A 27,723-nucleotide genomic window follows, 5' to 3' on the forward strand; every position below is an offset into this window, starting at 1 on the left:
TAGAATTTTCTCCATTACTTTTTTAAATCCACAAAATAATATACCAAGTCAATTTCCAGGGCTGAAACTGAAAATTCAACAATAAGTTCTTCCAAACTCTTGAAAGTTAGTTGGCTCTAGCATACCCTTGATTGTCTTCTTCTGTTTTTTATTTCTGACTACTGGAGTTTCCACTCATGAAGTCATCAAATCTCAGAAGTGGAAGTGTCCTTTGCACTTACATATCACATCTTTCATTTTTTTTTTTCCCCCCTGAGGCTGGGGTTAAATGCCTTGTCCAGGGTCATGAAGCTAGGAAGTGTTAAGTGTCTGAGACCAAATTTGAATTCAGGTCCTCCTGAATTCAAGGCTGTGCTCTATCCACTGCGCCACTTAGCTGCCCCCCATATCTTTCATTTTACAGATGAAGAAACTGAGGTCTAGAGAATTATAAAGGCTTGTTTAAAGTAACTTTAAAAATTAACTTATCGGTGAACTTGAGACTACAATCTCCATCTTTTTTACCTCTATTCCATAGTCCTTTCCATTTCCCCATGCTGTTTGCCTGTTATTCATCCCTGCCCTCTTGGCTATTTATCCTGTTAGTCACTGGCTTGAGTAGTTAGAGACATCCTACTCCTGACTCTGCCTTGTGGTCATATCATTTAATGCTCCATCTACACCTCCTCCTTCCCAACACTCCAAAACTGGACAGTACTTTAACTAGGGTTATAATGGTTTCAAATGTAAAACTTTCACTTGATTTTGTTAACAGACAAAAAAAGTCATATATACAATATATCACCGATCACTTTAAATGGCAACATTTGCCTATGCACATAGATTAGCTTTTGTAATTTCTTTTTCTGCTGTTGAATTCATTCCCATATTAGAGAGGCAAAATGGAATTTGGGGGAATGTACTTCCTCTCCAGTGAAGAAAACCTAAGGATGTACAGTGCTGTCCTTAGCTCTCTGCCCACAGGTCTGGCACTGACCTGTAGGAAAACTTCCAGTGTATTACTTGAGGTCTCTTGAGAAGGCAGGAGGCAGCTCCTCTAACTTTACCATTCCTTGAGCCAGTAGTGCCTCCCAGTGGTTTCTGAAATAGCGATTTTTAAAAATTATTATTATTATGAGAAAATTCTAGGAAAAATCTTGAACCCTTTTCCTCCTAAACCCCCATGGTTTTTCACAGGCATATGGTAGCGGACGCAGTTCCAGAATCGGGAATTTGGAGGTATTGATTTTGAACTTCTCCAAGTGATAGTGGGGAGTACAGTAAGGGCTTGCTTCACTCGGTGAGGTAAAGAATCTGTCTCTCTGAAGGGAGAAAATTTAATTAAAATGAGTTTCAGTGTTTGGTCTTGCAAGGCAAGATTGATTGCGGCTTGCAGTTCAAAAACAGCAGGACTGCTCACATATCTGGGGCTCAGGACACAAATGACTCTCCGACTTTGCTTGATGATTCTCACAATATCTTCTGTGTAAGCTGGAGGAAAAGAAACAAAGAAAAGAAGCAAGCATCGGATCTTGATGTCCTCCACGAAATCCAGAGGGTATTAACAGCACACATGGTCAGGTAAGAAAAGAAATTCTACCTATCCCACTTACCTCCTCCTGGGATCACATCCCTTTCAAACAAACACAAGGTGTATCCATATTTTTTTTCCAAAACTTTAGGGAGTAAGTCCAATGCAAAGCTCCACTCATTCAGAAATGAAGGGTCCAGGCTATCAAAGGAGTCTTGTTTAGCATAGGACACAAAGGCATCAAATTCTTTTCTATCTGATGGGGAAAAAAGGATGGAAAAAGGAATTAATCCATTTTCTATTTTTATATGTATATGTATATGTAACTTGTTTCAGTTGCTTCTTGTGCTGTTTTTTTGTGATTTCATTTGTATTTGTGGCACCATTTTTTTGGTAAAGACACCAAAGTGTACTTTTTTCCCCCTCCATATTACAGAAATTGAAACTGAGGCAAACTGGGGTAAGTGACCTTAGGGTCACACAGTACATGTCTAAGAACAGATTTGAACTCACAAAAATGAATCTTCCTGACTCTTACATTCAACACTGTATTCAGTAGGCCACCTAGCTGTCCATCATATAAAATAGATACATTCAAATGTTTACCTAAGTTACATGAAAAAATGTACATTTGCATACAGTTTTCATATATCAAATAGATTAATAAATAAATATGTGAAATACTTTGCAAATCTTCAAATACTATACCAGTCATTGCTTCATTACAAATCACATTTATTATTTATTACTAATTGATAGGGCAGCTAGGTGATGCAGTAAATGAAGAAAATAGAATTTGGGATACATCTTAAGAGGAACAGAGAGATGGAGATGAGGAGAGAAAACATTCCAGGCAGGGAAGATAGGTAATGAAAAGGTCCAAGGTAGAGAGAAGGAAGATGTATTCAAGAAATAATAAAGAAGACCAGTTGCTAGATCAGAGAATACATGGAGGCAGTAAAGTGTAAGAAAACTAGAAATGCATTTTTAAAAAAAAGTAGGTTAGGACTTTAAATGACAAAACATTTTATGTTTGATTCTGAAAATAATAGGGAGTCACTGAAATTCATTGAGTAAGGAACATAGCATGATCAAAAATTCATAGTATTAATGGAGAAAAGATTGAAAGTGGGGGGGAAAGCTAGAAAACTATGGTGATAGTCCAGAGATAGAGTGAAGATTTTGAACCAGGGTTATGTCAGAGGAGGGAAAGAGACATATGTTATAGGTAGAAATGACAGAACTTAGCAACAAATTTAATATATGGGGTAAATGCAAAATGAGGAAAAGAGGACAACATTAAGTACAACAGCTTGGGTTACTAGGAGGTTGATTGTACCCTTGAGAGTAAAGGGAAAATTGGGAAACGGGGAGAATTTGAAGAGAAATATAATAAGCTCCGTCTTGGACTTGTTGAGTTAAGATGTTTATGGACATCTTATTTAAAATGTCTAACAGGTAAGTTAGAGATGTGAGACTAGAAGTAAGGAGATCATTACAGCTGGATAAATAGATTTTAGAATTATCTGTACAAAAGTACAGATAGTAAAGTACAAAAGTAATTGAATACAGGAAAGCTAACAAAATTACCAAGCAAGATATATAGAGAAAAGGGGAAAAGGCCAATAGTATACCTTTGGGATCACAAGGTTAATGGATATGATCTAGAAGAAAATCCAACAAAGGGAAAGAACAATATCAAGAGAAGAGAAGTTATCTCTTCCTTTAAAAATCACTAGGTCCACTTATATTTTATTGGTTCACTTAGTATACTTTTTAGTTTCTATTCATTTACAAATATTATAGCTCAGCAGGTATTCTATAGAATAATCTCAAAACGATGGAATTCTATTATCACTAAGCTTTGCTTAGGTTTTAGTTAACCCAATTTTAAAGCAATTTTAAAAGCCTGACACTAAAGTCTCATTCTCATAATTTATTAAGGAGTGGAAGTGAGTTTGTCTTCTTTCAAAAACAGAGGTAAACCTTTGTCAAGTTCTTCCAAGCTAAAAGGGCCCCAACCATAAACCTGTACATAGAGTGTGTACTTGGTGAAACCGTTTAGATTAGTGAGCCAATTTAGTGAAGATAAAACTAGTTAAGTTCAGAGATTCATCATCAGAATGTTGACCATGGTGATAGATTTTCTAACCATAGCAAATTATGAAGACTTTTTAAAAAAGTTTTAGAAATTTAGAAATGATATATTCTTGGGGCAGCTAGGTGGTGCAGTGAATAGAGCACCAGCCTTGAATTCAGGAGGACCAGAGTTCAAATCTGGTCTCAGACACTTAACTCTTCCTAGCTGTGTGACCCTGGGCAAGTCACTTAACCCCAGCCTCAGAAAAGAAAAGAAAAAAACAAACAAAACAAAAAAAAAAAAAAAAAAAAAAAAGAAATGATATATTCTTTCATCTTGAGAAGTTGTGAGTTCTCTCTTTAAAGTCTTCAGGAAAAGCCTGGACAGCCACTCAAATTGTGTGATTTTGTGACTTAATAAATGCCCACAACATTGAAATATCAGGTCTTTTGAACAACCAAAGTAATTTAAAAATAAGCTAAAATTTTATTGAGAGAATTGAGGTCATTTGACAAGAACTACTTCCTCCCTAGTTTCTCTGTCTTAAAAATCCTTAATGTTATCCCTCTATTCTCTCATTTTTAGTTTAGTCTCTGAAGGAGACTTCTCCTTGCTAAAGTTCGTCCTTCAGCTTGACCTTTTGATCTTATCCCCTCTTGTCTCCTCTTTTAGCTTTCTCTTCCTATAATCACTTAGCTCTTTCAATTTCAGACTTTTCCCATGGTTCCTTTCCTACTATCTACAATAATAGCTGAGCATCTCCCATCCTTAAAAACCTTTACTTGACTTAGCCATTCCTTCAAAGCTAGCATTCTCTACATCTACTCCTTTTCATAATCAAGCTTCTAGGAAAAATCATTTACCCCAAATCATGTACACCCAGTCCACTTCTCCTCTCAGTTCCCTCTCATCCCCCTTCTAATCTACAATCTAACCTCACCACTTAATTGATTCCTGGACTATCAGAACATCTTTTAATTGCTCTGCCTTTCTCCAGACTTTCTCCATTCTGATTCATCTTTGCTTCCAAAATGATTTTTCTAACAGAGAAGTCTGAACATGTCATTTGACAGCCAAAGCTCTTCACAATCCAATATCTTTGTACCTTTTCAATTTTCTTAAACATTACTCCTTTCCTCACATTTTATATTCCATCAATACTGGTCTCCTTATTCCTCAAATATAATTTTCCCGTCTCTTCAACTTTGCCTTCTTCACATTACTCTTCTTCTTCACATTAGCCTCAGCCCAAGTGGGACCTTCTGCCAGGTGCTTTACCTGGTACCTTCTGATGATTTCTTCCCTTTTATGATTACTTTGTATATATTTTAGTTTTTTTTATTATTATTCAATTTTATTTATCTTTTGGTCCCTTGTATCTATTTTGCATCTAAATTATATATAGAGAGATATATAGATATAAATGTATATAGATCTCTCCCATTAGAAGGTTAGCATTAAAGGGCATTTTGATTTTGTCTTTGTATCTCTTAATTCTTATTGTAGTAGTTATTTAATAAATGCTTTTGGTTGATTGGCATTTTGAATTCCTACATTCCCAATAATATTTTAATTGCAAAGTTCAATGGCTTTTTCCCCCTTTCTTTTTTTTAGTCCTTATCCTTCTTGACCTTTCTGTAGCTTTTTTTTTTCTTTTCCTCCCTTTTTTCCCCCTCTTTTTTTTCCCATCTGCATTACTTCTTAGTTCTTTGGTGGGTCTTCATTCATGCTTTATCTGCTAATTACAGATGTCCTCCAAGATTCCCTCTTGCTGTTATTCAGTCACTTCAGTTGTGCCTGACTCTTTGTAACCCTATTTAGAATTTTCTTGGCAAAGATAATGGAGTAATTTGTCATGTCTCTGGCTTAGTTTTACAGATGAAGAACTGAAGCAAATAGTGTTGTGACTTGCCCAGAGTTACAAGCCACTAAGTGCCTGAGGCCGGATTTGAACTTAGGAAGATGACTCTTTTCTGACCTGACATTATATCCACTATATCACTTAGACCTGGTAAATAGTAAATGCTTTAAAAATTTTTAATAAATTAATTGGGATTAAAAGAAAATTTCAGCATTTTGCCAGCAGAGGGCACTCTATTACTGTTCTAAAAATATGACACTGAAATTTAGGACAAAAGGGGAAAAAAAAATCAAAAAATTTAAGAGCTGAAGAGATCTTAATGTCATTTAGTTTTAATCTCCTTTTCCTCATTTTGCAGATAAAAAATGAGAAGCAGTGTGGTAAATAATTGCTTTAACTTTAAAAGTCAGTTACTTGGACACCAAATCACTATCAGAATCTTACAATGAAAAAAAAAAATTAAAAGCCGTATGAATGTTTTGGAGTTAGTTAACTTCACTTTGCAAAATTAAAAAAAAAAAAGTTTTTGTGCTATTGATGGAGTCGTAAACTGATCCAACTATTCTGGAGAGCAATTTAGAACTATGCCCAAAAGGCTATAAAACTTTAAAATTAAGCTTTAAAAGGGCTATAAAAATTCCCTTTGATCCACCACCACCACAAAAAGGACCCACATATACAAAAATATTTATTGCTACTCTTTTTGTAGTGGAAAAGAATTGGAAATTGAGGGGATGTCCATCAGTTGAGGAATGACTGAACAAGTTGTGGTATATGAGTGTAATGTGATAATATAATATCAAAAAATGATGAGCAGGTGGATTTCAGAAAAGCCTGCAAAAATTACGGGAACTAATAGTGAAATGAGCAGAACCAGAAGAATAATAGTAAATAACATTATGCGATGATCAGCTATTCTCAACAATACAATGATTCTAGACAATTCCAAAAATGAGTTTTGATGGATAATGCTACCCACATCCAGAGAAAGAATCATGGAGTTTGAAGACAGATCAAAACATACTAGTTTAACTTTTATTTGATTTTCCTCTTTCTTATGGTTTTTCTCTTTTGTTCTGATTCTTTTTTTCAGAACATGACTAATATGGAAATGTTTAATATGATTGTACATGTATTATCTATATCAGATTACTTGCTATTTAGGGAAGAGGGGTGGAAGGAGGGGGAGAAAAAATTGTAACTCAGAGTCTTATAAAAATGATTGTAAAACTGAGGCAATAAATAATTTCAAAAAGAAAAAAAAATTACTGTAATTCTCTTTAGTATGTAGTATGTACCTGTTAAATTGAAAGAACATTTTAAAACCAATTACTAAAACTGCATAGTTCAGGTTGATGAGGTCAAATTTGTTTTGGTCCAACTAGAAATAAAATTGAGACAGCTAGATGATGTAGTGAACAGAGCACTTGGCCTGGAGTCAGGAAGACTTGAGTTAAAATCCAGCCTCAGATATTTGCTAGCTGTGTAGTCTTAGGTCATTTAACCCTGTTTGCTTCACTTTCCTTATCTATAATATGAGCTCCCTGTAAGTAGGCCTTTAAAACTCAACATGTTTCAAAATAGAACTCATTCTGCTCTACTCCCACCTCAAGGTTTCCTCTTTTCTAGACATCTCTCTTACTGACTAGGGCACTAGCATCCTCCCAATCACATGAACTTCTAAAAACAGTATTCTCTTTGACTCCTCTCTCTTCAGCACAACATTTCAGTTGCCAAATCCCATAATTTTTTTCCCTACAATATATCTCACAAACTTTCCTTTCCCTTCACTCATACAAATAGCAGCTGCCTACTTCATGACTTTATGACCTCTCTTTTGGACTAATATTTAAATAAGTTCTCCTTCTTTCAAGTCTTTCCCTACTGTATACCAACAATTCAGCTACCAAACTGACTTTCTCAAATGTAGGTAGGAGCATATCACCACACTGTTTAAAAAATTCTAATGGTGGGACAGCTAGATAGTGCAGTGAATAGAGTCCCAGCCCTGAAGTCAGGAGGACCTGAGTTCAAAAACACCTCAGTCACTTAATACTTCTTAGCTGTGTGACTCTGGACAAGTCACTTAATTCCAATTGCTTCAGAAAAAAAAAAAAAAAAAAAACAACTCTAATGGTTCACTTTTATCATTAATATCAAATATGAAGTCTGTTGTCATGAACGGCCCCTTCCTTATTTTTTCCCTTACTCTAGGCTGGTGTTTGATCCACTGTGCTGCCCCTACTTCCTGTCTTTTCAGTCTTTGAAAATAAGACTATCTCCCTCCACATACTCTACAATCTAATAATACTGGCCTACTTCATATATAATACCACAATATTTTTTTATAAGTATTTATTGTTCAGCTGTTCAATCAAGTCTGACTCTTTCTGAGCCCATTGCCAGAAACACTTCAGCTCAGATATGAGATAAGGTCATGTAAAAATTTCCCAGGCAAAAAGAGGTCATGAGGGGAAATCCCTGAAAACAGCTGTTGATGGGGTTTTCTTGACAAAGAAATTGGAGGCTTTTGCCATGTCCTTCTTCAGTTCTATGCAGGAAGGAGTTAAGTAACTTGGTCACACAGCTAGTAAGTATCTGAGGTCAGACGTGAACTTGAAATCAATCTTTCTGATTCCTGATCCAGTGCTCTATCACTTTACCACCTAGCTGTCCCTTCACAAATATGAAAACTACCTTGGCTTAATGGTATAATTAGGGAACATGATTGAAGTAAGGTAAAAAGAAAGTAATAACTGTATTAAGAATCTACTATATGTCTTGTACAGTACCTGAGATATTTCAGTACCCAGAATAGAGACGATAGCTGCACATAGCACATAGAGATAACAACTATTTTATATCAGAATGATCCTACTAAATATATGCCAAAACAAGACATTCTTGGCAGAATTCTTGCTAAAAATACATTCTGCTATAGCACTAGAATATATGTTGGACCAATCTCCATAAAGATTGTAGGAATATTCCTCTCAAAAAACCCACAAATCTTACCAAATTAATTAATGCCGTGACTGAAAATATTTTTAAACATTCATTTTTTTATTGTGAGTTGCAAGTTCTCTTCCTCTCTCCACCTGTTCCCCTACTCATTAAGAAGACAAGCATTGTACATGTGAAGTCATGCAAAACATATTTCTATATTAGCAATGTTGCAAATTAAAAAGCAAGAAAAATAAACAAAATGAAAAAACATGTACTTTAATCTGAATTCAGAGTTCATCAGTTCTAAAAAATATTTTCAAACATCCATTCACTCTTGATTATAAATTTTTCAAAAATAAGTATTTTGGTTCCTTAAGAGAAAATCCAAGGCTGCAGAATTTACCTCCAAGAGTTTCATCCTTGGCCTTGTAAGTTCGGTACAGAAGGACTATTTCAACCCAGTAACGATAGATGAATGCACTTGCCATGAGGATTATCACTAGTGTTATAGTGGTGCCAAATAGTATGTATATGAAAAGCACTGGGAAGAAACAAAAATTGAAGTTATTATTCTCCATTAATACTTTTATAGAAATAGGTGTAGAGCAAAGTTTCCTAAACTGAGGGAATGTGAGAGTCATGAAAAGTTTGGCAACAATAATAGGTTTCTAAATGCAACAAAAAAAGTAATTTAAAATCAAATTTGTAATGAATCTGAGGTGTTTTTGCTAGCATTTGTGTCTCATCACATGGCTTCACTGCAGTTTTGGTTCTGAACACAAAACATAAAATCTTTTTATAAATAACCATGCACAAGCACTGCCAGAAACACCTCAGCTCAGATTTGAGATATGGCCATGTAAAAATTTTCCGGGCAAAAAGGGGTCATAGTAGAAAAACTTTAAGAAGCCCTAGTCTAGAGAAAATGCATTTTGCATTACAATGGATTATAAAGGAACCCATATTACTAAACATTCCTTTTAGTTTACTATCATTTTCAGAAAAACTCTGCCATTGGCAACATTCACCATAGTTACATGCTAACTCTTGAGAGAAGCAGTGTTAGATGTACAGTGAGTTCTGGATTTAGAATCAGATTTTAGTTTACCACTTATATATATATGTAAAATATATATATATTTAATCTCTCTGGGATTATTTTCTCATCTTAAAAGTTAGGCAAGATCCCTTTCAGTTCTAAAATAATATACTTATCATGCTTGGAATGAATGAGGAAGCCCAGGAACCCTGAGGATATTTATTTGTTGTAATTTGTCATAAAGTAGTACATTGTAAGCTCTCACTTGTTCAATAAAAGTCTAGTCCTGCTGTAAGTTAGCAGATAGAGCACTGAGCCTGAAGACAGAAAGAACTAAGTTCAAATTCAGCTTCAGACATTTCCTAGTTGTGTGATATTAAGCAAAATATTTATTCTTTCTCTGCCTTGGTTTCCTTAAATGTAAAATGGGATAATAATAGCACATATCTCTCAGGGTTATTATGAAGATCAAATGAGGTAATATTTATAAAACATTTTATATGGTTCCTAGTATGTAGAAAGTGCTTAATAAATGCTTAATTCTTTTTTTTTTCTCCCTTTCTTCCTAATGAATATGAATAATAAGATTTGTCTTCAGGGGTGGGCAATTAGCTAGAAGAGGAGGTGAACATGGAAGCGGATTTCTCCTTAACAAAGTCTATCTTATCTCATGCCCACTTCCCTGAAGAAATGGACAGACCAAATGTCTAACATGATGCTTTGGGATTTACCTGCTCTTTTCTGTTTCAGCTTGATGGTTCGTGTAGTATTTCCCACAGAATTCTGTGCAAAACATATAAAATTCTTTAGTAGATCCTTTTTAGTTACTTGCTTCAAGTAGGCAATGTAATGGATAGTTTCCCATTCCACTTGTTTTATGATACTAGGAAAGAAAGACACTCTTGTCACGTCTCCAAGACATCACCTATGCAAAGAATACATGTTGGCACCTATTGTGAGCACTCCGACACCTCAGTTATGACTCAATACTTATATATAGTCATAAGAATGAGAAATTTATCCCCAAAGTGTTATAAAGTAGGAACAAAGTATGGAATTTGGAGTAAAAAAACTTAGCTTTGAATCCCTAGCTTTGTCTCTCACTACCTATCATGACTTTGTAAAATTTACTCTCCAAAAGACAGAAGTCTTTGGGGCATAGTTTCATAACTGCAAAATGCGAGGCATATAATTTCTAAATTTTCTTATCCATCTAGACCCTTTGATTCACTAGCTTTGTGATTGAATCTGGATGTATTTAATAGGAATAAGAAGTCAGAATTAGATTATTATGCCGAATTCTCTTGTTCTGAGGGGATTGTGATGATATAGATTAAAAATCAGAATAGTGAGTGGATTATGTGGCTTCCAATTTCCTTCCACTTCTAGTGTTATGATCCAATGACCACATTTCATTAATAAAGCATCTCCTTCAACAGATGAAGGTTGACACTTGTTCTGCAATTTATAATCTCAGAAAGTTGTCTGGAACTAAAACATTAAATGATTTGCTCAGGGTCACACAGTCAAAGGTAAGAATTGAGTCTGGTCTTCTTTTTCTTTCTCTGTAAATTTATGTATACATATACATGTATGTATGTAAAATCCTATGTGTACAAATAAATGTTTATATATACTGTGTGTGTGTGTGTGTGTGTGTGTGTGTGTGTGTGTATGTGCATTCACCCAGCTTTTCAAAATCTTGTTAAATCTACTAAGGCTTAAATCTGCACTAAGACTTTTCAGACATCTTGTATAATTTATAGGATCAGAAATCTAAAGCTAAAAAATATTTTAGGAGTCAACTGGCCCATTTGTTTCATTTTACAGATGATGAAATTGATATGTAAGAAGACAAGACATTTAATAAAATTGGAATTTAATTTCACTGGATTTTCATTTTACCTTTTGTTTTCTTGTTTTAGTTCTTCCTTATTAAGCTCAGCATCTTCCACATACCATTTTATCACAGGATTGAAATTTCTTTCAAAGCCAAAACGTGCTTTGCATTCAAGACTCAATGGTTTTCCTGGAAACCAGTGAAGGAAAAGGGAAGAGGAAGGAAGAATATAATCATTATACAGATGAAGAGACTGAGATTGTATGTAGTACAAAAGACAAGGGGGTTGTTCTCAGAGATGAACATTGCCATAGAGAGATGATGGTTCTGGTAGAAGAAAGGAAAATAAGGAACATGGCCTAGGGAGAAAAGGTCTAACTTACCAAGCTCCACTTCCAATGTGAACATGTCATGTGTTGGATCCAAAATGATTGGCATTGTTGAAGTATTTTTCACTGAAAGAGAAAACAAAGTTTTTTACTCTTTACATTAGGAAAACTGACAAATTTGTTTATTTTAGAACAAGGTCTTGATTTGGAGACAAGTGTTTCAAATTTTCATCCTCCCTTATCAATTCCCAGTACCATAATACCAGAATAGCAAGGATTTTTTGTTGTTGTTGTTGTGTAGTGCTGTGTTGGGTTGGGTTGTATATTGGGAGTCATGGTTGGGGTTTTTATTGTAAAGCCATGGAAATGAAAGTATATTCCCCAGACTCAATAAGGGAATACTACAAAATAATGCTTTCTTTATGAATTAGAGATGGCTTATGAAACCACAATTGACATTGTTGAGGTTATGATGCTTCCCCAAATGAGCAACACACAAAGGGTGTTCCAAAAATATTTTTCCATTGAAATTTAAGATAGCACTAAGGCTTTTGTGACAGCTTTATATGTATAAATATATTTTTCTTCTCTCCCCTTAATGTTATAAGCTTTTGTTCTTTGCAATGAATTACTATTTTATTTACCACTGAAAAGTGCCCCTTTAATAGGTTTATTGGAATAGCATTAAAATTGTGAATTTGCTTTAGTGGTAGTTTTGTTAATATAATATTGACAAGGCCCATCCTTTGGCAATGAATATTCTTCCAGTGATTCAATTTATTCTTTATATCTTTTTTTTTTTCCCCTGAGGCTGGGGTTAAGTGACTTGCCCAGGGTCACACAGCTAGGAAGTGTTAAGTGTCTGAGACCAGATTTGAACTCTGGTCCTCCAGTGTTAAGTGTCTGAGACCAGATTTGAACTCTGGTCCTCCAGAATTCAAGGCTGGTGCTCTATCCACTGCGCCACCTAGCTGCCCCTTCTTTATATCTTTTAAGAAGTACTTTATGATTAAATTTATACACATTTTGAATGATTCCCAAAATCTATGGATTTTGTACAATTAAAAATACATAGATATTACCTCCCATTTACTTATTATATGTCTTGTATGTATATAGTTGTTGCCATAATGTCTTTCCCATTAGATAAAATGTGAACTCCTTGGGGACAGGGATTTTCTTTCTTTTTTTTTCTTTTTTTAATATCCTCAGTACTTTGCACAATTCCTCACATATAGTAAACACTTAATAAGTGCTTGTTGTCCATGATAACATATGTAAAGGCAACTTCAGAAAAGCTTATCTAGAAATTAAGTATAAGGCACTAATGTAAATCATAACTTTTGCTTCTGATGCATTCATCGTAAACCCTACCCAGGGAAGACATCTGGATATGAAGGAAGACAGAAACCCTAGAATACCACAAGGCTCCCTTCCTCCATCTTCCTCTTCCCACCAAGGAATCAAATCATTTGATAATCTTCAGTTACAACTTATTTTCCTTGATGTTCTTGTTCAATCATTTGGGTTAGACTTTTCATAACCTATTGTTTATGCAATTTTGTTGGCAAAAACCCTGGAGTGATTTGCCATTTCCTTCTCCAGTGGCTTAAGGAAAACAAAGGTTGTGACTTGCCAAGGGCACACAGATAATAAGTATGTGAGACCAGATTTGAATTTAGGTCTTCCTGACTCTAGGCCCAAAGTTTCATCATTAAACCATATAGCTGCCTCCTTTTTTTTTCCCCCCTTTTATAGTTAACTGCTAAGGTCAGTTTTTTGTTATTGTTGTTTTCCATATAAGACATCCAAAAAGACTTTTACTATTTGGGGAAGGAAAGATGTTGGAATGGCAACTATTATAGTTAGGTAGTTAAGTGGTACAGAAGATAGAACACTGAACTTGAAGTCAAGAAGATCTGAGTTCAAATGTAACCACAGAAACTTATTAACTATGTGTTCCTGGTAAGTCATTTTATTTCAATCTTCTCATCTGTAAAATCAGGATAATAATAGCATCTACCTCCCAGGGTTGTTATGAAGATAAAGAAAGATAATATTTATAAAGCTATTTATAGGCCTTAAAACAATTTATAAAGTGTTATTATTATTACTCTAGGAAACAAATCATTTGAGTGAACACCTGAAGGTGGCTGGGAAAGTATTTGTTTTATTTTACTATATAATTTTTATAGATAAAATGATTTGAAAGCTCTAATTGTTCAAATTTCACTGAAACTTTTGGGACACTGATTATGAAAAAGATTTTGGATTAAATTGGAACCATGCCATTGCAATGATTTATATTATTTTCCCTTGAATTAACCTTTCCTTAATGTGACTAAGACATATTTTATTACTGGAAAAAAATATTGTAAGTTTTGCCTTTAAGATATATATATGTATGTGTATATATATATATATATATATATATATATATATATAGTGTGATTAGGAAAGGGTTTATTTTTCTGTAAGAATGCAAAAAAATGTGTATGAATTTAGAAAAGAATAATAGGAATGAAAATATTTTGACAATAATTTTAAAATCGGAAATTATATAGCCTTATAGTTAAATTAATTTGAAAATGTTAATATTTGAAATAGTTGTTAATATTTGAAAATGAAATTTTTATATCAAAAAATAGAAAGGAGAATTTTAAACTTTGACATTGCAAAATGAAAACAAAACAAAACATTTTTTTATTTTAAATTTTTTTTTGCTGAGGCAATTGGGGTTAAGTTACTTGCCCAGGGTCACACAGCTTCCTAGTGTCTGAGGCCAGATTTAAACTCGGGTCCTCCAGGCTTCAGAGCTGGTGCTCTAGTCACTGCACCATCTAGCTGCTCCAAAACAAAACATTTAAATTGAGGATGAAAATACAAAGGGGGAAAATACCCCTAGTCTTCAAAAAATAATAGTGTTCAGCCTTGAAAATTAAGTCTCTTCAAATAATACCTAGGCCAACTCCCCTGCAATTTTTCAAAGCCCTTTCTCCTGATCATTCAAATTGTATTAAACCTTGATGTAGTGACTCTGCGGGAAAATTTTCAAAATAATTTCTTATTGGAGATGGAGAGAGAAAGCTATCAGCTTTTAAAATTAAGTGAAAATCATAAATGCCCTGATGTTTAAGAGAAAATTTTAATCATAAAAAACATGAATGTAAAAAATTTCTCTTAAATTTCTTAGATCTCAGGTGAATTTTAAAACTACATGGGTTTATAAATTTACGAGGGAAAATTCTTCTCTAGAGAGAAATTAAATAAAGCTTTTTTATTGATTCGTTCTTAAAAATGTAAATAGTGATTTCTTTATGGCAAGGGCTTTCATCTAATTATTATGATATGGTAGCTTTTCATGATGAGATCCCTCATCTTGTGTGAATCAAAAACCAAACTGATCCTTTTTGAGTTAGAAAGAATCCACTTCAGTCAGTGAGCATACACAACAAATAAAAATATCTTCAGAGAAAAAATAATTATTACATATACACAATCATTATATTTTATATAATAGTATTATTAATATAATTATATTTATTATATATATTTATATTTATATTCTATAATGGCATAAATTTATATTTATATTATATAATAGTGTCACAATCTCAGCGTTACATTTTAAGAAATTTCATTGAACTAAATATACTTACCAATGGTTTTCACTTCAACAACTGCTCTGATTATCCACCAAGTTGAGTTAACAAACTGGTTATAATCACATACATACACACCATGATCTTGATAGTAAATTTCTGTAAAATCTATGTAAGCTTTTCTCCGATCAGGATATAGCTTTCCATCCTAATTTAAGAGAAAACAAAAATCATCAGATTTTGCATGTTATCATTCATAGTGGTGATCCCATTCCCTGTGACCTTAATAGTTTGGTCTGTCCAGATTATAAGAAGCTCTATTCTTACAAACCACTTTTAGATTAAAATTTATTTGTAAATTGGTTTGGAACTTGAATATATTTTCCTATAGAAACAATGTTATAAGAGGTAGTTGGCCCCTTTTCCCTTTCACTAGCCAGATTTTTTAAAAGCTGCTTACATTTCTGAAGTATTATGTCATTTAGAACTTTGGTCAATAATACTCAGTAGTAAATAAATAAGCACAAGCAATAAACTAATCAATCAACATCTATTAAGGACTAATTATGTTCCAAGCACTGTGCTAAGTACTGAAAATCCCAAAAGAGGCGAAAGTCTCTGCCCTCCAACCTTGTAAGGTGAGACAATATTTAAACAAATATATGGAAAGAAAACTATATAGGATAAATAGGAAATAGAATAGAATAGAATTAACAGGGGATGTAGAAGGCAAGGGGATGAATTGAGATAGAGACCCAACTGATCACTATTGCAATCATAAAGGCATGAAGTGATAGAAGGCCTACACCATAAGTGGTGGCAATGAGAAAAGGAGACATATTCAAGAAATATTGCAAAGTTGAAACTAACAAGATTGGTTATCATGGGTGAGAGATAATAAGAATTTCGGGATGACTTGTAAGTTCCAAGCCTAAGGGAGAAGGAGGATCACATTGCTCTCTACAATAATAAAAAGGGTTAGAAAGATAGGGGAAAGAGGGAAGGAGGTAGGGAGGGAGGGAGAGGAGGTACATATAAAGATACATATATATATATATATATATATATAGGAAAGATAATTTGGAGCATATTAATGTTAAATGTTTACTGGACATCCAATTCAAGATGACTGAAAGGCAGTTGAAAATGGGAATTTGGAGAAAGTTTGGGGCAGGATAGATATATTTGAGAATCAATTGCATAGAGGTAATAATTACACCCATGGGAGCTGAGATCACCAAGTGAAGTAGTATAAAGAGAGAAGAGAAAAGAGTCTACGAAAAATACTAAGGGACATCTACAGTTAGAGGGCATGATCTGGAAGAAGATATAGTAAAGGAAACAGAGGAGTGGTCAAATTGTAGGAGGAGAAACAAGAGAGACTAGTGATCTATACTCACCCCACCCCAAACTAGAGAACTGAGAAAGGAGGAGAAAATGATCAACAATGTTGAGGGATGCAGACAGGTCAACAGTAATAAGGCCGTTGGCAACTAAGAAATCATTAGTAACTTTGGAGATTGGAGTTCCCGTGGAATGATAATGTTGGAGGCTGATAAGAGGTTAAATAAGAGTGATAGAGAAAGTGGAGACACCTATCATAGATAAGCTTTTCAGTGAGTTTAGCAACAAAGAGCAGAAGAGAGGGCAATAGCAGAGATGAAAGGAGTACAGGGCTTTTTCTTTGCTTGCTTTTTTACAAATAGGAGAAACAATAGAAAATGAAGCAATAGAAAGAAAAAGTTTGAAAGTAACTAAAAGAATGGGCATGACAGAGGGCAATATATTGGTAGAAACAATGGAATGTGATTACTTGAACAAGTAAAGGCTTTAAATTCAGAAAGAGTAAGGACAATTCCTCATGTGAGATAAGGTAGAAGGAAAACAGTGGTAGAAGACGTCTACTATATGCTAGGAAGTGTGCTAGAATACAAATATGAAAAATATACACCCTTGCCTCAAAGAGCTTATAATCTAACAGGGAAAAGACAACACTCAAAAAAGAAAGCTGAAAAGCAGGTGAAGTCAAAGAAATCCAAAATGATTAAGTTGTTGTAAAACCTTAGGAAACAATGTTTTAAGGGAAATTTTGCTTAGGATTCCATTTAAGACTAAGAATTTATTTCTTCTCATTCTAGTGAGTTTGTGGATTTTCTTTTCCTTTCATCCCCACTTACAAGGCAGAAGATTCTTTTAGGCACAGATTTCTAATGATGACTTTTATATCCTGGGAGAGAGGATCTGCAATGTCAAGACTGTAATGGTTAAGTGACAATATGGTAAGCAGAGAAGGGCAGAGGTGTTTCCAGAGGCTAGGGGTGATAAGGAGCTAATGGGATCATAAGATCAAGAGCATACTGAACATTCCCCAGTTTATAAATGATCAAAGGATAAGAATAGGCAATTTTCAGATGAAAAAAAAATCAAAGCACATCAATAGGCACATGAAGAAATACTCCAAACCACAATTGATTAGAGAAATGCAAATTAAAACAACTTTAAAATACCAACTCACAATTATAAGATTAGCTAATATTACAGAAAAGAAAAATGATGAATGTTGGAAAGAATGTGTGAAAATGAGGACACTAATATATTCATTGCTGGTGGGGTTGTGAACTGATCCAACTATTCTGGGAAACAATTTGGAACTATGCCCAAAGGATTATAAAATTCTTCATACTCTTTGATCCAGCAGGATCACTTCTCCATCTATATCCCAAAGAGATCATAAAAAGAGACAAGGATCCACATGTACAAAAATATTTACAGAAACTCTTTTTGTAATGGCAAAGATTTGGAAATCAAGAGAATGCCTATCAATTGGAGAATGGCTAAACAACTTGTGGTATGTGAATGTCATGGAATACTATTATGCTATAAGAAATAATGAGCAAGCAAATTTCAGAGAAACCTGGAAAGGCTTACATGAACTAATGTAAAGTAAAGTAACCAGAAACAGGAGAATATTACATGCAGTAACAACATTGTGTGATGATTAACTATGAATGATTTTAGTTCTTCTCAGCAACACAATTCCAAAGAAGTCATGATGAAGAAATGCTATCAACATCCAGAGAAAGAATTGATGGAGTCTGAATGCAGCTCAAAGCATGCTATTTTCACTTTCTTTCTTTCTTTTTTTTTTTCTTGTAGTTCTTTCTTTTGGCCTGTTTCTTCTTTCAAAACATGACTAATGTGAAAATATATTTTACATAATTGAATAAACATAAAATATATCAAATTGCTTACTGTCTTAGAGAGGGGGTAGTGAGAGAAGAAGAAAATTTGGATCTCAAATTTATTAATTTATTATCATTCATCAATTAATTAATTATTCATTTTTATTGATTTATTAATAACATTAATTTTAATAATTATCTTCATATGTAATTGAAAAAATAAAATACTAATTTTAAAAAAGAGTGCTGGAGCCAACTTGAACTGTTAGAACTTATTATTAAGTTTTATTGTTTTGTTCATTGTTTAGATGTAGAAAATAATTGTAGAAAATGTTAATGATAAAGATTAAACTTAAAGGTGTGTCCTACATATTAGCATATATCTACATAGATTCAGAGCTGGAAGGACTCTTAAGCTATCATGTGCTTTAATTTTGTAATTCTTGAACCCCAGAAAGGGGCACTGATTTATATACAGTCACACAGGTTATAAGCAGAAGTAGATGGTACTAAAAGGTTTCAGTAAGTGACTTGCCATTGCTTAACTGACAGGAATGCAGGGAAGAAAAGGGTTGGGGATGGAAAAGTAACTAGATGGGTAGGAACTCTTGGAATAAAATAATGAAAATGGTGATAAAAAACTAGAAAAATCAAACTATGGCAAAAATATGCCATGATTATGAATCATTAATTTGTACTTAATTTAAATCTCAAAATGAGTTTCATGATAATATCTACTTAGCAATCTATAATTCTAATTATTCTCCTAGGACATCAACTAAAGTTTTGCTATTCTCATGAATTTTTTTTTTTCTTTTGAGATTGAGTCTATTTTATCTGGGCTAGATGTGCAACAGAGGCCCTAATCTAATGTGTTTTTCTGATATAGGTCAGTTTGCCTCTGCTTAGCCATAACAGTAACCCTGGGTTCCTGAAAGTTTACCATATTAGTCTCACACTTATTGTGTACACCCAATAGGATTTTGTCCTAGTGCTTTTCAGAACTCCGATACTGGACAACTAGCAAAACCTTGATAACAGGAATTACCTACATGCATCAAAATGCTGTTCTTATAATTTATTGTCCTCATTTTACATGAGAATAGAGACATTACGCAGTTAGTTATCATCTTTTTCAGATAATGTGCCTCATTACCAGAAGCAAAGAATTGCAATACTTACTGTGGTTTAGAACTATTTATTCTTATTGAATTAACTCAGTAAAATAGGAAAATTAATGTTTCTTCTCTTTCCCAAATTTCTAGAAAAAGCTTGCTTTTACTATTCTCACTTTAATATTTTGCAATCTGATTGTTCACCTCACCACACAACTGAAACTAGTCTCTCCAATAAATAATCTTTTATTTGGTAGATTTAATGGTCTTTTCTCAGTCCTCATATTTCCTGAACTGTCTGCTGCATTTGACTCTGTTTGCCACCTTCTCCTTTTGGATATGCTTTTCATTTCTGGAATTTATGACATTTACTTTTTTTCTTGTCCCTTGCTCATCTGTTTGACCATTCAGCCTCTTTTGCTGATTTATCTTCCATATTATGTGATATAATTGTGGATATATCCAAAGTTTATTCTAGGCCCTCTTTTCTCTACATATTGTCTCCTATCCTGGTGTGTGCTCAACTCCCTGGCATTTGCTTCAAATACATATTCCACTCCTTCAACATTCTACCTTCTGTTTTCTCACATGACAGTTAGTTATCTGATAATTTAAGCTAGGTCAAATTGACAGATGCTAATGGATATATATGTTATTCTCTCCTATGCATATTTACATTTCAACAAAGATATTCTAGAGTTATGCTTTAATTTAAAGACGTAATTGTAAAGGTGTGATCTTTTGGCACTCTTTGCAGAATTCCATATAAGTACTAAAGAATGAGCTATCCCTCATTTCCAAAATATATAGAGAACTGACTCTAATTTATAAGAAATCAAGCCATTCTCCAATTGATAAATGGTCAAAGGATATCAACAGATAATTCTCAGACTAAGAAATTGAAACAATTTCTAGCCATATGAAAAGATGCTCCAAGTCATTATTAATCAGAGAAATGGAAATTAAGACAACTCTGAGATACCACTACACACCTGTCAGATTGGCTAAGATGACAGGAACAAATAATGATGAATGTTGGAGGGGCTGTGAGAAAACTGGGATACTGATACATTGTTGGTGGAGTTGTGAATACATCCAGCCATTCTGGAGAGCAATTTGGAACTATGCTCAAAAAGTTATCCAACTGTGCATACCCTTTGATCCAGCAGTGCTATGACTGGGCTTATATCCCAAAGAGATCTTAAAGAAGGGAAAGGGACTTGTATGTGCAAAAATGTTTGTGGCAGCCCTCTTTGTGGTGGCCAGAAACTGGAAACTGAGTGGATGCCCATCAATTGGAGAATGGCTGAATAAATTGTGGTATATGAATGTTATGGAATATTATTGTTCTGTAAGAAATGACCAGCAGTATGATTTCAGAAAGGCCTGGAGAGACTTACATGAACTGATGCTGAGTGAAATGAGCAGGACCAGAAGAGGACCAGGAGATCATTATACACTTCAACAACAATACTATATGATGATCAGTTCTGATGGATGTGGCCATCTCCAACAATGATGAACCAAATCAGTTCCAATAGAGCAGTAATGAACTGAACCAGCTACACCCAGCGAAAGAACTCTGGGAGATGACTATGAACCACTACATAGAATGCCCAATCCCTCTAATTTTGTCCGCCTGCATTTTTTATTTCCTTCACAGGCTAATTCACACTATTTCAAAGTCTGATTCTTTTTGTACAGCAAAACAACTGTTTAGACATTTATACCTATATTGTATTTAACTTATACTTTAACATATTTAACATGTATTGGTCAACCTGTCATCTGGGGGAAGGGGTGGGGGGAAGAAGGGTAAAAGTTGGAACAAAAGGTTTTGCAATTGTCAATGCTGAAAAATTAGCTATGCATATATCTTGTAAATAAAAAGCTATAATTATAAAAAAGAAAAGAAAATATATAAAAAAAAAAAAAAAGAATGAGCCATCTACCTTGGCATCAGAGCTTCTGGGACTAGTGTGGTCAGCTCTATAGAATTTGGAGATCTAGAATTTAAGTCTTTGAGCTGCTCATTACAAGAATGGTACTTATATTTTATACCGATATCTCTTGGTGACACAATTCAATCATTCTTACCTTGTACCATGTTATATCTTCCCTTTGTAAATCTCCCTCACAGTTCACTGCAGGACAAGGAACTAAATCAGTGCTACCAATGAGAAGGTATAGCTCATTTTTTACAGAGTCCATACAGGGTGTATTCTCCTTTGGTTGAACTTCTAAGATTATCTTAAGAAAACAATTCATCTCCTTTGATTTCCTGGAAAAGACAACAAACTCTAATAAACTTATTTACTTCATGAAAATAAAATAAAAAATTAGATAGTATTTTCAGATTGGAATGAGCATTACCTGGACTCTTTTACAGGATTTGATTTATACTTGATTGTACAAATATAAGACCCAGCATCATTGAAACCAACTGGTGAAAATTGAAGTGAATTATTTTCCCATATGATGTGAGGGTGATTATTCCGAATAGCATATAGTTGTGATCCATTTTGAGGTTGTTTGTACCACTGGATGTCAGATGAATAACTGATTCCTTGGTATACAGTTCTACTACACTGTTTCTTTGAAAGATTTCTCTTGTGGCAAAGACCTTGTCTAGGAACATCACAGAATAATAAAAACTTCTCTCCACTCCTTGCAAGATATCTCCAAGTACTTTCTGTAGAAGGACAGGCTGGAAAAGAGAGTAATAGAGAATTCTAAAAACTAATAAGCCTATACTTACATTCCATTTGATAGGAATAACAATATCTCCTACAATTTGATTTGATAGCAGTTCAATCTTGGTAGATACTTATGTAATTATGCCTCTATCACAAAATAAAACTTTTTTTTCCCCTATCTACACTACCTTAATAAATAATTGCGACACTTCTCAGTCATGGTAATTATTTCTGTGAAGGCTCAGTAAAAGTACTTTAATACATCTGAACCATCCAATTTACTAAAAGTAAGAAATAGACAGCCTAATCATGATTCACGGTTTTTTCCAGTTGCAGTAAATGGATCCCAATGTGTTTACTACAGCAGCTAGAAACAATTCTCTCCCATGTTTTCTAATCTCCATTTTCCTATTGTAGAAGTTTTTTTTTCTTAATCTTCTTTAAAGGGAGAAAAAAATCAAGTGAGTGAATATAACATACTAATTATATTGATATATCATGTATTACATAGGACTTTCACCACAAAATGGAAAATGAAAATTATTTCCTTACCTGATAGATCAAAGTCTCCTTTTACCAATATCCTTCTGACAAGCCAAAAAAGGATGCAATACAAAGAAAACATTGTGCTTTCAGTTTTCTTGCTTTGCTTCATTATTTCTATGCTGGTGAAAGATCATAATATTGAATGCATCAGGTCTTCATCTTCATAATCTCCTTTATTTGTCTAAATTGAGAAATGGGAAATGAGGAAATAGAGGCCAGTTTCACAACAAAAGTCACACAGGAAGTTCTGGGTTGACAAAACCCAGAGTATATAAGGCTCTTATATATAATGCTCTTTGGAAAAACACTTTGACTTTAACATTTAAATGATATGTAATGGTTTCATATTATATATAGTTTCATAAAGATCTTACAAAGAGAATGTCAAAAATTCCATTTTAATATTAACCCTTTAAAATTTTTCCATTTCAAGGGGGCTAAATTTCTCTTCTGAACTTTTTCTCAAGTAGAAAGATTGTTTCCATTGATCCTTTGAAAGGTTCTGCATTGTGGTTTCCAAAAGAGATGACTATAGCTAAAGAAAATTTTTAGAATATTGAAGTCAAATTGTTTTTCCAAAGAGCATTATATATTAGAGCCTTATATATTCACAATTGAATTGACATTTGTACAAACTAAAGATGAGACAAAATCTAAAAGCAATTTAAAATTGGAGAGAAGAAAGGGTAGAATTATATTAATGACCAATAAATGTATCAATTCTTTTTTCTTTATCAGATTATGGTTCCCTACATATTCCCAGATTATTTCCTATTTGTCATAACTAATTGTATAAGCTTAGGAAAATTATGTAACTTTTTTAGATGCCAATTTCCTTGTCTATGAAGTGAAGGGATTGTATAATATGGATTTGCGTTTCTTCCATCTTTCAGTTTCAAAGTTTATATGATTTCTTTATGACTCAATGCTAATTATTGGCACTAGAAAGAGTTATCACAGAATCCTTGAAGATTGAAGATAATTGAAGATCCTCCAGCCTAATCTGCTGACTCTAACCTTCCACTGTTTGTTCACTTTATGCAATTATACATTCAATTTTTTAAAAAAAATTCAAAAAATTTCAAGGAAAATGTTAGGCAGAAACAACTTATACTAAACTGAAAGTTTTTCTAATAGGGTTTTTGTGTTGTTTGTGATTGATTTGTTATCTTCTATGGTATTACAATATGACACTTGTGATTTTGTATATATACAAGTAAATTTTTTTTTGTAATTGGTTCTACAAATAGTACTTGTATTTTTCCAAATTATATAATATGGTTATAGGAGCATTGGGTCAGATACATAGAACTGGAGGGGAATTTTGAGACTATCAAGTCAAATCCCTTCATTTTACAAATAAAGAAACTGAAGCTCAGAGAGAGGCAATAACAGGTCACATAAGTAGTAAATGAACCAATTTGATACAGGTCTTCTGAGATCAAGCACTCTTTCTCCTGAGCAACTCTTCTTTCTTTTACATACCAAAAAGAAAACTTCAAAGAAATAAAAATGTGACAGAATTTAAGCTGTTGATTGATAGATAACCACCATCTTGTTTGATCCACAAATCTTTGACTAATCTATCCATTTGTTTTCTACTACCTGTGTTCAGCATCTCTGAAATTACAATCTTTTTTCAACTTAGACCTTTCCCCTCCTCACTTATCCCCCCAAAATCTTTGATGTTAAACACCAAAAGTTGGAGTTCAGTCATGTGAAGATTTCACAAAGGCCATTTTCTTTGACAAAATGTAGATTTATTTAGGGAAGAAGTTATAGACAAAATTAAGGGATACAGAAGACACAGAAATGGTAAATATGAAATAGGGTTGGGAGAGCATAAAAAGGGATTTTAATAATTAATGATGGAAAGAGCAAATCCCCTAATGGAACTTGCCATTTACTAGGAGAAAGAAAATACCCCATGAGATTAGAGCATACTCTTAGCTGGAAGGCTGTCTTGAAAGAGTTAGAGCACTTCAAAAAACTTAGTTAGGTATAAGGAGGAGAAGTAGGATCAGGAGAGATATCATAGACATAGTAGGGTTAGGAGAAATACCATAAGGTATGGTGCAGTTAGGAGACACTTACTATGTGACACAGGGGAGGAATAAGGGGAAAGATATTATAATCAGAGTGCTGTGCCCAACTGACCCAAAGGAGTGCAACAGCCATGAGATGGCCCATAAGTAGATTTAAAAGGGAAAATTTAACCTCAGGGACATGACTGACAAGACATGGCAAGGTGAGGCTGCCCAACCTCAGGGATTTGACACAATTTTGGTTTTCTAACTGGAAGACCTTCCCAGAGGATGGGACCATGGAGCTTAACTGATCTTTATCAGTGCCTTCTCCCTGCCTGCCTCAGGGATTAATTTTTATTAATTCTTCAGTTTCTCTCTAATCACACCCAACATTGAAGATCTCATCATGGTACTAAATGTTAGCAAAATTTACAAAGAACCGTAAAATCAGATGCATCATAACATTTCAATGCATGAAAAAGTCAGATTTTTTTTACTATAGAAAACTTACAACACTGCATATAGGACACCTTATATAACTTTAAATGATAAAGAATCTAATGATCATCTTAAGTCCAAACAATCTTTCTCAATTAGGAATGAGTAATGTAGTTAGCACAGTTCAATATTTGATTATTGATCCATCCGGTACACATACACACACACACACATGTTTTAGGATTCTTTTTGCCATCTTAAACTGCCTATAATTTTTCCCAAGATGTATTTTGCTTTTATGGAAATAATGGAGAATGAAGCATTTTCTTAGCTCTTATTTTAAATCCTTTACTTGACAAGGTATCCTTTAAAGGATAACCACTTTCTATGTTCTTGTTGTTGAATTGTTTCAGTCATATTTGTCTCTTCCTGATCCCATTTGGGGTTTTCTTGGCAGAGATGCTGGAATTGACATTCACTGCTCCAGTTCATTTTACAGATGAGGAATTGAAGCAGAGTTAAGTAACTTGCCCAGGGACACAGAGTTAGTAAATGACTGAGGTCTGGTTCAGTCAGTAAGTGACTGAATTCATAATTCATGAATTCATGAATAGGAGTCTTCCTGTTTAGAAGTGATAGACCAGTTCTATCCAGACCAGCTCTATCCACTATGCCACCTAGCGGCTCCTCTCCCACTATTATCAGGTAGTTTTTTAAAAAAGATTCCTTATTATAAACTCAAAGACCATATGCAACTTAATAAGTGTACTCTTCCTGCATGAATATAAAGAGCAGCTTTACTGATAGAGAAAGTGTCTGACAGAATAGTGCTAGAGTAGACTCTGGATAATATCTTACTTTCTCCTGATAAATGACATGGGAAATTCCATTTTAAAGCCAGAGATAAGGCTGAAAATGCAAATAAATTTGGGAGACATGTTGTCTTAAAATCAGAAATATCTAAATAACTGACATCAGTGTCTACTACAGAGGATTCAATGAAAAAAAATTGTTTAAAAAATAATGAACATAGCATCATTTCATAAGGAAAGATTTTTAAATGGGTAAGAAAAGAGATAAAATAAAAGCTTGAAAAAGGTGGGGGAAATGGCAGTAGAAATAAAAGGGAAAATTGTTTAAAAGAAACTATCTGAAGAAAGTCTTATTACACAAAAAATAATTAAATTAAATTAAACCCTGAGGCAGGTCGGAAAAAGGCATTGATAGAATTTAGCTCCCTCATCTATCCTCTGGGAAGATCTTCCAGTTAGAAACCCAAGTGGTGTCAAACTCCTGAAGTTGGGCAACATCACCTTGCCATGTCCTGTCAGAAATCCCAGTCATTTCCCTGAGGTTAAATTTTCTCTATAAAATCTATTTATGGGCCATCCTATGCCTGTTGCCCTCCTTTGAGTCAATCAGGTCTTGCACTCTGCCTTTTAGTGTCTTTTCCCTTACTCTTCCCCCATGCCACATGGTATCTCCTAACTCCACCATACCTTGTGTTGTCTCTCCAAAGCCCACCATTCCTTGTGACATCTCTCTTGATTTCCTTATAACTAACAAACTCTTTTGGGGTACTAAGTCCCTTTCAGGATTTAGCCTGTCAGCTAAGGACATGTCCTAACTTCATGAGATGTTTTCTTTTCCCTGGCAAAGGGAACTTGCCCTTTCCATCATTAATATTAATATGCTCTCCCAACTATATTTCATATTTACCATTCCTGGTGTCTATTGTATCCCTTCATTTTATCTATAACCTATTCCACTAAACACTTCAGTTACAGGCATTCCCTATTTGCTGCATCCCCCTCACTAACAGGAAAACTAGCCTGGAAAATGTGCCATTTGTTACCAGTATTACACAAATCTTTTGCTTGGGGACATTTTCCCAGTAGTGCCCAAAATTGAATGACAGGTAACAATTCTCTTACCTTGGTTACCAGTAGTGAGGCATGAAAAAGCAGCGAGAACTGTATTTCTTTCCTATTTCAGTCATTTCAAGGCAATGCAATTGATGAGAAGTATGTGGGAATATCGATTTTTTACAAAATTCCATGTTTTCATAGCCAGACTGAGAAAACACATAGGAGAAAAGCCCACTAAATTTTAGGACTTGATGTTGATAAGTCAGACTTATAGAAAGAAAAGAACCATTATAATGAAACTTTAGCCAGCAGGAAGATTAACTTCAATTTTAAACAAGCCCCTAAAAACGGTTGTTTTCAATCAAATGGTCATTTTATACAAAACCTGATTAACTAATCTTCTGTCAAATGTTACTTCAACTATTTTAAAACCTTAAAAGATGAACATCTACAAACTTCCTCTGGCCATATGACTCAGTCTGATAAGGCGTGTGGTGTGGTTAAAATGAAAGAGTATATATACCAATTTCCTTTAGAGGAAATTCCTCAGTGCAGACCCTTAAATGTGTTTTTTTTTTTTTTCTTGTAATACTAACTAAAGGCTATGTATGTATGTAAATTGTAACCTCAAGATTGAATAAGCT

The 27,723-nt window shown here is 34.0% G+C and overlaps 1 protein-coding gene across 1 annotated transcript; it reads right to left on the reverse strand.

Moving 5' to 3' along the window:
- IL18RAP (interleukin 18 receptor accessory protein) lies at positions 1-27,400 on the reverse strand. The gene is made up of 11 exons (XM_074299721.1): positions 27,146-27,400; positions 22,753-22,927; positions 21,878-22,211; positions 21,602-21,785; positions 15,265-15,415; positions 11,660-11,731; positions 11,342-11,465; positions 10,168-10,319; positions 8,801-8,938; positions 1,593-1,766; positions 1-1,470 (listed from the first exon to the last, which is right to left on the reverse strand). The coding sequence occupies exons 2-11, from the start codon at positions 22,853-22,855 to the stop codon at positions 1,112-1,114; spliced, it is 1,791 nt and encodes a 596-aa protein (XP_074155822.1). The 5' UTR covers positions 22,856-22,927; positions 27,146-27,400; the 3' UTR covers positions 1-1,111.
- Positions 27,401-27,723: the final 323 nt, after the last annotated feature.

This window comes from Sminthopsis crassicaudata, chromosome 3, assembly GCF_048593235.1.
Source record: "Sminthopsis crassicaudata isolate SCR6 chromosome 3, ASM4859323v1, whole genome shotgun sequence".
Lineage (NCBI taxonomy): Eukaryota > Metazoa > Chordata > Mammalia > Dasyuromorphia > Dasyuridae > Sminthopsis > Sminthopsis crassicaudata.